At 35.0% G+C, this 13,771-nt stretch overlaps 1 protein-coding gene across 4 annotated transcripts in view; it reads left to right on the forward strand.

Annotated features, from left to right (window-relative positions):
- Positions 1–13,771, forward strand: part of DOP1A (DOP1 leucine zipper like protein A) — an 86,190-nt gene that overhangs the window by 7,703 nt on the left and 64,716 nt on the right. For all 4 annotated transcript variants that reach the window (XM_081141018.1, XM_081141020.1, XM_081141019.1 and 1 more), the window contains 4 exons: positions 6,295–6,485; positions 8,345–8,526; positions 11,135–11,305; positions 13,540–13,729. In XM_081141018.1, coding sequence (XP_080997144.1) covers positions 6,348–6,485; positions 8,345–8,526; positions 11,135–11,305; positions 13,540–13,729 — 681 coding nt within the window. In that variant the 5' untranslated portion in view covers positions 6,295–6,347. The remainder of the gene's footprint in view (positions 1–6,294; positions 6,486–8,344; positions 8,527–11,134; positions 11,306–13,539; positions 13,730–13,771) is intronic.

Raw genomic sequence — 13,771 nt, forward strand, 5'->3', positions numbered from 1 at the left:
GACAAAGTGATGACTGGATGAAATGTTAATAATGTAATGTTTATCTGGCAAACCTCCTATGAGTAGATGATGTATTGATCTTAATAGGATCTGATACTGCCTTTATTTCTTCCTTTATTCTTAAGTTTAAGCTATATTTTCATTATTTCCATCCTGCAGAAGATATTTACAGTCTAATTTCTCATGAGGAAGTGAAAAACTCTCTTATGGCAAGAATTTTGTATGAACAGGCAGGAAAATAAATTCCCTATTCTGTAAAATATGTCTTACATTTCAACTTGCTGTGGTTATTTATAGGCATATATCTTTATTATGAACTTAAGGTGTAAATTGTATTATTTTGTGTTCATGCATAAAGAGTTCAGGGAAGTAGACCACTTATTTGGTGTTACTCTTTTTGAAAAAATAATTTACCTGAGTGAGACAATACTAGGTCTATCAGTACACACAATAATTTGCTACTCAACCAGGAGTCAGATTGCTATTAATCTAAGGTTCTGGGATGCAACCTTAATTGGGAAGAAAAGAGCCCTTTGTTTCATAAAAGAGACATCACCCAAATACGTAGTTTCTTTCTTGTGTCTCTACCATAAAATAAAGCAGCAGTATAGAGGCAGTGCAGATTGTCATCATTTAAAAGTGACATCTGACTATAATCAGAAAAACTATGAAAGCACAGCAGTCTTAGTCCTTTAAATTAAACAGGTAAATAGCTTTGCATTTCCAGTGCTGTTACATTATGAAAAAGTACTATAAAATATCATCTGCCTGAAACCTTTAGGATATGTGTTATTATCAATCCAATTTTCCCGGTAGCTGGAACTTTTATATATTATATACCACAAATGCCACCCTGGCCTGCTGATTATACTTTTTGTCTGCCGCATGGTGCACTCAGCACTGTGGTTTTCTATGCACACTTATACATGTTTTACAAAGTGTCTCAATTTTAAAGTTTCCCAGACAGTTTTTCTCCTGAGGAAGAAAGTAGAACATACTACTTGCTTTAAAGTTAGCATATGTCATTTTGGAAGAAAATTAATATTTAAATAACCTCCATACCACCAGTTCCATAGGTATTATCACCAGTTAGGAGTTCACCTTTGATCCTGAATGAGCGGTCCAAAAACTTGTTTGTGTGGCATCCGGCATGTTATTGGAAGGCTGTCTTCGAAGCACTGTTCCCCAAGCCTACCTGATTCTAATTCTGTAATTTGAGGCTACCCATTAGGTTTATATGATCTGATAACTATTTTATTATGTATTTTAAGTTATAGAGGTTGTGGTGTAAGAAAGGAAACAATTACTTGAAAATACACTCTTTAGTTCTAATCTATTGCTGCATAACTGTTTCAAAACATAGTGTCTTCAAACAACAATAAATATGTCTTTCACAGTTTCTGTCAGAAGGGATTGGGAGCAATTTGGTTGTGAGGTTCTGCTTGATTTTAAGTGTCTGATGTTGGCCTGGCCTACAGTCAGCTAAAGGTTTGCCTGGGGTTGAAGAATCCCCTTCCAAAGTGGCTCTCTCACATGCTGGCAAGTTGTTTGTGGCTGTTAGATTGAGGCCTCAGCACGTCCCCACATGGGCATCCCCACAGGCTCTCTGAGTGCTTTTATGACAAAGGATAGCTTGTTCCAGAATGAGTGATCTAAGGCACAGCAAGGTGGAAGCTGCAGTGTCTTTTATGACCTAACTTTTACCTCTTCCATATTTTATTTATTGTGCATATAGGCCAGCTGTAATTTTGTGTGGGAGGGGACTACACAAGGGCGTGAATACCAGGAGTTGGGGTCTTTGGAGGCCATCTTGGAAGCTGGTAGTTACCACCTCTTATAAAGCTATTTTGTGAACAAGTCTCTAAATAATAAGCAGCTCATATTACTCAGTGTGTGGTATATACACAGCTCATGGTTTTAGAAAGACTGTTCAAAAAATAATTTTACTGTACTATACAAAACAAATTCTTTATTGACAAAATTACTAATCTTTGCCCTAGCCATTTTGGCTCAGTGGCTAGAGCATCAGCCTGCGGACTGAAGGGTCCCAGGTTCAGTTCCAGCCAAGGGCATGTACCTCGGTTACAGGCTCGATCCCCTGCCCCAGTGCGGGCACGTGCGGGATGCAACCATCTGATGTGCTTCTCTCACATCGGTGTTTCTCTCTCTCTCTCTTACTCTCTTGCTCTCTCTGAAAAGCAATGGAAAAAATATGCTTGGGTGAGGATTTAAAAAAAAATTACTAATCTCTGTGGTTATTTGGGGAGGTGGGATGACTCTGGGTTCAAATGTAATATTTAAGGTACAGATTATATTCATTTTGGTTTATTTTTTATTATGAAATGAAAGAGGGAGGAAATGCCACATATTACACAGCTGCCATTTGATCTTTTGGGACATATTCCTTCATTCACTCTAAAAGTATTGAACTTATTTAATACAATACATAGGGATTAAGTCACATGATTTTAAAAGTATAAAAATAGTATACAGTGAAAAAGTTCCCTCTCCCTGGCCCCCATCTACCCAATATCCACTTGGTCCTCAGGAAGTGGTAATCAGTTTTAAAATTTTCTTATGTGTTTTTTGAGAAATTTATCATATATATGCAAAATATATGAATATATATTTTCTCCCTTTAAAAAATATAAATGGTAACATGCTATAAACACGGTTATGCACCTTGATTATTTTAGTTTATATATCTTGGGAGCATTTTCTAAATCAGTACATAGACTTTATTCATTCTTTTTACCAGCTGAGTATATAATATTGTCATTTAATTTTTATAATGTGTATTGGTCATTTACTATGGGTCAAGCACTTTGCTAGAGTTGGGGAGGTGAGAGCTAAAATGACAGATGAGGGCTTTATCACAATGATCATTAACCCTAGGGAGTCACAGTGCAATTATAATAAAGCAAAGAAAGTTCTGTGATAGAGGAAGTACAATGTGTAGTGGGAGTTCACAGGAAGGAGGTATGTATATGAGTGTTGAGGAGATGGTGGAATGGTCAGGGAAGACTTTCCAAAGGGGATACAATCTGAGGCTGAAGGATGAATAGGTACTAGCCAGGTTAAGTTGGGATTTAGTGTTTCAGGCAGAAATAAATTTTTAAAAAGACTTTAAAATCTATTGCAAAGCTACAGTAATCATCACAGTGTGGTACTAGCATAAAGACAGACATATAGACCAGTGTAACTGAGTAGAAAACCCTGAAGTAACCCCAAGTGTATATATGGTCAAATGATCTTTAACAAAGTGTCTCAAGACCATTTAATGGGGAAATGTAGCCTCTTCAATAGATGGTACTGGGAAAATGGTATTCTTTCACATGCAGAAGAATGAAGTTGAAACCTTCTTTTACACCATATACAAAATTAACTCAAAGTGGATTAAAAGGGTGTCCCCAAAAATGTATACACACTTTGATTATAAAATCAGTGTTTATTAACATACAGTTCGTTTTCAAAATTTAATGAATGTACAGAAAATGAATAATTTTTTGTCAGCACCTGTTTTCAAACTGATGACCGTCTGGTCCAGGCACTGCTGGTAGCCCAAAGCTCTGGAATCTCAAACATCAAGAATAATTTCATTCAGTATTTATGCGCCCTCAAGTTGTCAACTGTTGCTGGTTTTATACCGCAAACTTTATCTTTTATGTATCCCTATAAAAAAAGTCTTGTGACACTTTAGGATAAGTTTTCATTGTTCAAAACTTAGTCTGGCTTCACCCATTATTTCAAATCAGTTAAACCTGAAAAGGAGTGAAAATTAAGTGAGTTATCAACTGTTAAAGTGTGTATACATTTATTTGGGACACCCTATATACCTTTATTGAGATCATTTGCATTCCATACAATTCACCCATTTAAAGTGTATAATTCAGTGGTTTTCCATATATTTGCAGAGTTGTGTAACCATCCCTACAATCAATTTTAGAACAGTTTTATCATCCCATTAAGAAACTCCATTCTCATTAGGAATCACTCCATTTCCCCTTTTATTCCTCTCCCCCCCTCCCCTGCCACCCTATGCAAAAACTAATTTACTTTCTGTCTTTATAGGTTTGTCTGTTCTGGGCATTTCATATGTGTTTTTTTGTGAATGGTTTCTTTTACTTAGTGTGTTTTCAGAGTTCATCCATGTTGTAGCATATATCGGTACTTCATTCCTTTTTTATGGTTGAAGAATATTCCATTGTATTCTATTTATCCACACATCAGTTGATGGATATTTGGGTTGTTTCCTCTTTTTGGCTATTATGAAAAGTGCTTTTGTGAACATTTGTGTAAAAGTTTTTGTGTGAACATGTTTTCATTTCTCTTGGGTATATATACCATACCTAGCAGTGGAATTGCTGAGTCATATGGTAATTCTATGTTTAATCTTTTGAGAACTGCCATTCTATTTTCCAAAGCAGCTGCACTAATGTACTTTTGCACCAGCCGTATACAAGAGTTCCAGATTCTCCATATCTTTACCAATACTTGTTGTTGTCTTTTTTATTCCAGCCATCCTCGTTGTGTTACGTAGCTCATTGTGGTTTTCATTTGCATTTCCCTGGAAATTAAGGATGTTGAATATCATGTTCTGTACTTATTGGCCATTTGTGTATACACTTCTTGAAGAAATGTCTACTCACACCCTTTGCCCATTTTTAAATTATCTGTCCTTCTATTATGAACTTGTAAGAGTTCTTTATATATATTTTAATTTCCTTATTGGAAATAGGGGAGATACATGTTTTCCCATTCTGTGAGTTTTCATTTTCTTGTTGATGTCCTTTAAAATACAAAGGTTTTTAATTTTGATGTAGTCCAACTTATCTATTTTTTTTCTTTTGTTGCTTGTAGTTCTTTCATTTAGTGCTATTTTTAAGAAGATTGGCTGGCTCTGAGTCACAAAGATTTAATCCTGTATTTTCTTCTAAGAGTTTTATAGTGCTGTTACATTTAGATCTATGGTCCATTTTGAGTTAATTTTTGTGTAGGTGTGAGGATGGAGTAAATGTCATTCTTTTACAGATGTGGGTATCCAGTTACCCCAAAACGTTTGTTGAAAACCCTATTTTTAAACCATTCCCCACACTAATTGTTTTAGACTCCAGAGACCCATTCTTTGACCCTCTTTCAAGCCATGAACCCAGCTCTAAGGAAAGGTGCAGAGTTGGTTAAAGGTCAGATAGGATACAAAATAATTGGTGGAGGGGCCACATTGGTTTCTAAGTTAAACCTCAGTTCAATCTTGTTACTACTCTTTGTTGGTTATCTATTGCTGTATAATGCATTACCCCCCAACTCAGTGGCTTATAACTGCAGACTTTCTGTTGGTCATGAATTTGAGGGACTTAGCTATATAGTTCTGGGTTAGGTTCTCTCATAAAGTTACAGCCAAGATATAGCTTGGTGTTGCGGCCAAATTAAGGCTTGCCTGGGGATGGAGGATCTGCTTCTAAAATGGCTTATTCTCCTGGCCATTGGCAGAAAACCTCAGTTCCTTACCACCGGGACTTCTCCATAGGGCTCTTCGAAGTGTCCTCATGACATGATGGCTGTCGTTCCCCACAGCTAGTGGTGAGAGAGAGAGAGAAAGAAAGAAGCCAGAGTGCTTTTATGACATAGGCAGAAATGACAATGCGTAATGGCTAGGACTGATTATTTTCCTCAGAACTGAGCCACAGAGTCCAGCCCAAGGGGCTGGAGGATTAGGTTCCACTTTTTGAAAGTAATATCAAAGAATTTGTGAATATGTTTTAAAGCATTCCATGTACTTGTCGTTTTTATTAAAATTAAGAAATTAAGGTCTAATGTCAAAGAGCTGATGTTCCTTCATACTATATGATAATTTATTGCTTAATAAAATAAGATGATCTCCAAGTCATTTTCTTTTCTTTTGTTTTTCTTTTTTTTGCATGTTCTTGATGTTTTCAATCTAACTAGTCTTACGGTACTTTAGGATCAGAACAGTGTAGAGGTATGTATATCAGAAATGTTATATCAGCAAATAAGACAGAGAAATAACATGATTTCTAAATTGAAAGGAGTATTTTCTACTCTTTTATATTCCTAAAATCTCACAGCCATTTCCCAGTTCCTAAGAAGGAGCACAGAGTGAATTATCTTCGAAGCTGTCTTTGAATACTCCATGACCCTACATACTAGCTGTACAAAGTATTAACCACTTCTAATTTAAGAAAAATTTTAAAGCTAGTCATTAACTCAGTAGAAAGAGCATCCAAACCCATTTTAATACTTTACTGTGGTTCCTCCTGCCAAATTCTTTTGTAGGGAATGATTCTACATGATTTTGGAACCGGCCTCTAGTGGGACTCTGTGGGAGGATGAACACAGAAGAGCTGGAGTTACTGAGTGACTCCAAATACAGAAATTATGTAGCTGCAGTTGACAAAGCACTAAAGAATTTTGAGTACTCCAGTGAATGGGCAGATTTGATATCAGCACTTGGAAAACTTAATAAGGTATGTCACTTGTATCCATTTCATAAAAAGTAATAAAAATCAGAAATCTCTGTCTATACTTATTAGATTTCTCTAAATCTCGAAGTAAAAAATTTGAAAACATAACCTCAGAATTACTTTTGTTACTATTTTACCTCATGAATTGCATCCCTGTATAGTCAGGCATATTTTTAAGGCCAAAATAACAACAGTGCTTGAAAGTTATAGTTATTATCATCATTACCTATAAAAACACAAGACTAGGAAGCAAATATGCTAACTGCGAGGGCTAATAAGTATCTGTAATTGACCATCTGATATGGTTCTGGAGTTCTTGGCAACAAAGGGAAAACCTGAAAATGGAAAGCAGTAACTAATATGTTCTTTCCAAATGGGATGTAGCAGTAAGGAAATATTTTGTATCCAGGCAAGCCTTAGTTATATAGTCAGTAAGAACTTTTTACAAAAGTGACAAGCAGTCACTTAGAACTTGGCCTTGAACGATTTTTTTTTACTTGTCTGGTTTTTATCCACTGTAATTATGGTGGTGGTATTGATCAACTCATAGTTTTAAATTTTGACACTTTTTTTTCCTTAAGTCAAATTTTTATCACCTTACACCCATAGTTTTTATTTTTTGGACTTGAAAAAGTTGTCATTGAATAGGAATGCTTCTAAATATTAAATGGACCAGGGGAGCAGATAGAAAAGGAAAGTTCATTCAATAACAATTTATTTTTATTTTTAATCCTTACCCAAGGATATGTTTTTATTGATTTTAGAGTGTGGAAGGGCAGGAAGAGCAAGAGAGAGAGAGAGAAGTGTAGATGTGAGAGAAACACATCGATCAGTTGCCTCTCCTAGGAGCCCTGACCGGGGATCAAACCCACAACCTAGCTATGTGCTCTGACTGGGAATTGAACCAGAAAACTTTTTTTTTAATGGTGTAAGGGATGATACTTCAACCAGCCGAGCCATCTGGGTGGGGCCCAGTAACAATTTTGACATCAAACAGTTTATTGTACAATTATTAGGAAAGAAATTTGTCTTAACATATACACCAAGAACACTAGTTTTCCATCTGATACTATAGATAATTGCCTTGATATTTTAAAAAGAAAAGCTTTCATTTTCAGTGTGCCAAGGATTTATTTTAAAATTAGATGCTCAAAGTTATATTTGGCATGTTAACTTCTAACATTTATAATATGAAATTTGACAAATTCTCAAATTTTTACAACCCCGTGAAATTGCAATTAAAAGTACTAGTTTGCCTAAAGGTAGTTAGGTTCCTTTTTGGTCTAAAGAGTCTCTTTCTGAGGACTTGCTAAGAACTATGTTTAAAAGCAATTCCAAATTTTGGTAATTAATTGCTTAATTACATACATAACTAGGTTTTTTCTAGTTAATTAGTACTCATGTAAACAGATTTTTTTGTATCCAGATAACACAAAGTAGGATATTCAAGTCATTGATTAAACTTACCTAAAATTGCAGTGAAACAAGGCACGGATTTTATATTTTTAAATATAGAATGGACATTAGTTTTAGCCTCTACTTTTTTTGTGAACTGGGAGGTAGTGCTGATACTTCTGCTATATATACATAGCCTTTGGCAAGTCTCATTTTATATATTTTAACCTCAGTTCTTTATTTTGTAAAATAAAGGACTTTTTGTGTACTTCTAGATCCAGTTTTAATTTCAAATATGATATACCTTGATAGATGTAACTGACAAAAATCAAAGTTCGTTGGTCTCCTCTCTAATATTTTTAAAGTATAAAGAAGTACTGTAAGGATTTTTGATAATAATGTGTTAGAAAGTGGAAATAATATGAAATGTATTTTTTTTCTAAACTAAATTAATATTTTTTTTCAAGGTTTTACAAAATAATGCAAAGTACCAAGTAGTGCCCAAAAAGCTGACCATAGGCAAACGTCTAGCTCAATGTTTACATCCAGCATTACCAGGTGGAGTTCATCGGAAGGCACTTGAAACATATGAAATTATCTTCAAAATCATTGGACCTAAGCGACTTGCCAAAGATCTTTTTTTATATAGGTAAGAATAATTTTACTATCTGTTTACATAAAAATAAAATAATATTTTATGCTTTTTGTAGTAAAAGCTAAAATATTGAAAATTCTTTGATGGAGGTTTTCAGATATGGATTTAAAAAATTTTTTATTTTATTTTTTTCTTTAGAGAGAGGGGAAGGGATAAGGGAGAGAAAGAGATATAGAGAGAAATATAGATTTGTTGTTCCATTCATTGGTTGCTTCTTGTATGTGCCCTGACCGGGAATCAAACCTGCAACCTTGGCATATCAGGATGGGGCTCAAACCAACTGAACTACCCAGCCAGAGCCTCAGATATGTATCTTAAATATTTTGATAGTTAAGTGACTCAGAAAAATTTAGAATATTCCTTAATGTAAAATTTTTTCTTAGAGGTCATTTATGAAGTTTTCATTCAAAATTGTTGAAACTAAACTACAGTACTTTCTACCTTTTTAAGCTTCAGAACTATCCTGAGAAAAATTAAGGTACTTTTCCTCTCAGTGGCTTTCAACATTGTTGACCATTCTCTGCTTGGAATACTCTTTTCTCTTGGCTTCTGCGATACCCTGCTCTTCATTTAGTTACTTGATCACTTTACCAGCCCTCCCTCCTTTCCCTGAAATCTATATATGGAGTTTCTTAGGGCTTGCTTAGTCCTCTGTACCTTATGATTTCACTTTATATTTGCTTCTTGAGCGGGTTTATCCATGCCCATGATTTATCTTTAATGTGCTTACTTCCAGTTTGATATCACCAACTTGATATCATTGTTGGCTTCTGCTTTAAATTGCTGGTTTACTTGCCATCTCCATGGGGATCTTTAAAAGGCAATTGACTTATTTTGCTTAGCATGATAGTCTTAAGATTTATTCATGTTGTTGAAAATGACAGTATTTCATTTTTTCTTATGGCTAATATTCCATTGTATATATGTACCACATCTTTTTTTTTCTCTTTTTTTTTTTTTAATGTTTTTATTGATTTCAGAGAGAGGAAGGGAAAGGGAGAGAAAGATATAAATATCAGTGATGAGAGTCATTGATTGGCTGCCTCCTGCACGCACCCTACTGGGGATACAACCCACAACCCACAACCTAGGCATGTGCCCTGACCAGGAATCGATCCCTGACCTCCTGGTTCATGGGTCGACGCTCAACCACTGAGCCATGTTGGCCAGGCTACCACATCTTTTTTATCTAGTCATCTATCGAGAGACACTTTGGTGGTTTCCATGTGTTGGCCACTGTGAATAAGGCTGCAACGAACATAGGGGTGCATATATTTTTGCAAATAAATGTTCTCAAATTTTTCAGGTAGATACTCAGAAGAGGGGTTGCTGGGTCATATAAGTGAATCAGGAAAAGTCAAGAATTATATAATTTCATATGTGGGATTTAAAACTGAAAGCAAGAAATGAACAAATAGACCCAACAAAAACAGACACAACAGTATGATGGTTACCAGCAGGAAAGGGGGTTGGGGGTAGTAAAGGGTAAAGGGGGGTCTAATATATGGTGATGGAAGGAGATTTGACTTTAGGTGGTAAATACACAGTGCAGTATACAGATTATTTTCATAGAATTGTACACTTGAAACCTGTAAAATTTGATTAACCACAGTCATCCCAATAAATTTAATTTTTAAAAAGGCAATTGAAGCTCAACCTGTTCCACACTAATCTCACCCTCTTCTGTTATAACCTGGCCTTCTGCAGTGCACTAAAGCTCAGTAAATGGCACCATGTCAATCCATTTACACAAGCCTGAAATCTGAAAGTTACGCTTGATCTCTTGTTTTGCTTGCCCGTATTCTCCTTCCTCCCATGTCCATCTGTCACTAAGAATTCTGTCACATAGTGTTAAGAGAGACACAGTGCTGTCAAGACTATTTACCTTTATCACTAACTCGCTCTATGACCTTGGGCCATTTTCTTCACCTCTGTGTATTTTCACCTGCAAAATGACGAGTTTTATAGGGTAAGCATCATATCTAGCTTGGTCTTTGTCACTGGCCTCATAACATTCACACATCTGCCCTTATCCTCTTGTATCCTTTTCTCCACAACGGTATCAGAGTAAACTTTTTAATATATTAAATATCGTCATCCCATTGCTGAAAACCTCCATTGACTCTTTTCTGTCATACTTAAAAGCAGAATTCAAAGTTCTTATCATGGCTTCTACGGCTTTATATACTCTGGCCCTGGCTCTGTCAGTGACCTTCAGCTCTTACCATTTTTCAGGATATTGGTCCATAGTTTTCTTTTCTGGTAATGCCCTTTTCTGGCTTTGGTATGGCCTCAGAAAATGAGTTTGGGAGTATTCCCTTCTCTTCGATTTTTTTGGAAGCGTTTGAGAAGAATTGGTATTAATTATTCTTTAAATGTTTGGTAAAATTTACCAGTAAAGTCATCTCATCCTGGGCTTTTCTTTATTGGGAAATTTTTGATTACTGATTCAATCTCCTTGCTAGTAATTGGTATATTCAGACTTTGTATTTCTTCCTGAATCAGTCTTAGTACTGCTATGTTTCTAAAAATTTTTCCATTTCTTCTAGGTTGTCTCGTTTGTTAGTGTATAGTTGCTAATGTTTTTATTTTTTCTAAACAGTTCTGGATTATTTCCTCTTCTTGCAAATGCTGCCATGTCTGTGAAACCAACATTGCTAAGTTTGTATGAGATATATTACCTGCCTTTGGGTAAAACACTGAAGCCTGGTCTACAAGGACTGCTAACTGGTATTCTTCCTGGCTTAGAAGAAGGGTCAGAATACTATGAGAGGTAAGATGGCGGTGTGTTCAGAGCAGCGAAGTAATTGAAATCATGGGTTTGTCAGCCAGCATCCTTAGATCAGTAATGTTTTAACATCTCGAAAATTAATTATTCTAATCCTACAGTATACCACCTGAAGGTTTCTATAGCAAAACAATTATTTTAATTAGTCTGTGTATCACACTAAAAATATAGCTAGGTGATGAGAGTACACACTTGGCAGATAAATGGATTGTGTTCAAACCCTGGTTCGACAGAAACTGTGTGAGCTCAGGAAAGCTTTTCTTTATCATTTCTGAACTATTTTCAATTTCCTTATCTATAAAGCAAGCATAATACCTATTTCATTATGTTATTGTAATAATTAAAACATTTAGTCTACAGCCTAGCATATATAAGTCACTCAAAATATTGTGACCCACAATTTAAAATAAAAATATAATAGGTAGGACATTTAGATTAATTTTTAAAATGGGAAATCAGGCCATTGCCAGCAGTTTTTAAATTGTTAATGCTGGAAAATAGCCTAGCTCCAAGTGCAGTGCTGTTTCATTAGCTGTTGACAGAACACTGTTGATATTAACTTTTCAGAGAAAATGATTTGATCTGTTTTGGAGCCTGTTATTATGTTTTTGGAAGTTAATAGTTGTAGACAATGCCTGATGGCATTAAGTATATGTAATATCTCATTATTCTTAATGAAAAGGAACTTACGAGTTCAGATGGCAGAAATAGAAAATGTCAAATTTATTTTATAAGTAGACTTTTTAAATTTAAAGAATTTATTCTAGTGCATTTACCTACTACTCCCTTTTATTATATTTCATCTGCTCCCATAATGCAGTAAGAACCTAACCCTGAAAATATTGAATAACCCTTATAGGCTACATTGAGAAAAAATAATTTTGCCCCCTTATCATTTTTTTATTAACTTTTTACTTATTTTTTGATAATTTTAGAAACATAATGTGAGATTATTTAATTTAATTTATAAATCAGTTGTTTCAAATCATTACATTAATTCTCCTAAGGGGAGGATGCATAGAATCAATATCACTTTATAACTCTACTAGGTAGAATTAGAAATTTTTACATAGAAATGAATGATGATCTTTATTAATGTGGTATCCCTATGATTTATCTTGTTGTGTGTCTTAGTTCATTTAGGCTGCTATAACAAGTACCCTGGACTGAGTAACTTATAAACAACAAATTTATTTCTCATGGTCCTGAAGGTTGGAACTCGAATAAGATTAGTTTGCCAGATGCTCTTATTCTAGTGAGTGCTCTTTCTAGTTTGTATCTGGAGTCTTCTCTCTCTGTCTTCATGTAGTAGAAGGGGCTACTCAGGTCTGTGGGGTTTCTTTCATAAGAAAACTAATCTCATTAAGGAGGGCCCTCATGACTTAAGCACCTCCCAAAAGGTTTTACCTCCTAATACTTTAGAGTTGAACATAGGAATTTTGAGGGGACACAAACTTTCAGACCATAGCATTATGTTTAGCCAGCTATTCCACACAAATTCTGTGAAAGGATTTGTAAACATGCTCTTCTTTCAATGCATAGATAAATTAAGGTCAGAAGGGATTAGTATTAAATTAGTGTTAATATTAAATTGCATAGCAAATAAACAATAAAACATCAGATTCTCTTGATTTTCACTCTACTGTGCTATAATATTATCAACATTTGTCTATTGTTTATGTTTATAAGAAATCAAGAGTAATCTTTAAACGTAGTCCTTAATACAGCAGTAATGATTTTGTTATAGGTCTAATTCATCAAAGTTGTGAATTACATAGTGTGATTTCAAAGAGAAGGAAACATTTGGAAATGCCCTTTAAGATTTTATAGAAAATTAACAGGAAATATATTTTGCTATAAGATTACTACTAACTAAAATGTATATGGTGTTTAACAATCCACTGAAATAGATTGGACTTGTGGTATTGTTTTTGTTGCTGTCTTAATTTTACAGATGAGGAAACTGAACTGAAGAGATATTAATGATTTCCCAGATTACACAGCTAGTAAATGGTGGAGCCAGGACTTAAATGCAGTCTTTTGATTTCTAAATTTTTCACAGTCTCTAATTTCTTCCAGTCTATCACACTTGTCTCTGGGGTGGAGTATGTAACTATAACATGGATGCTTTCACACATTCCGGAAGAGAATAATGATTTATTTTTAACAACCTGAAACTAAATGTTTCCCTTCTTAAACCACTTTACTTTGCCCCTCAGAACAAACACATTGTTGGAAAAGGTTGCTGCTGCAGTGGACCAGTCAGCATTCTACAGTGCCCTCTGGGGCAGTCTCCTCACTAGTCCTGCTGTGCGTTTACCTGGAATCACATATGTTCTTGCCCATTTGAACAGGAAGCTTTCTATGGAAGATCAACTTTATATAATTGGCAGTGATATTGAGCTAATGGTAGGTCCATATATGGTTGCTCATTTAACAAATACTTCTTTA

This window comes from Miniopterus schreibersii (assembly GCF_964146895.1).
Source record: "Miniopterus schreibersii genome assembly, chromosome: 6".
NCBI classification, from domain to species: Eukaryota; Metazoa; Chordata; class Mammalia; order Chiroptera; family Miniopteridae; genus Miniopterus; species Miniopterus schreibersii.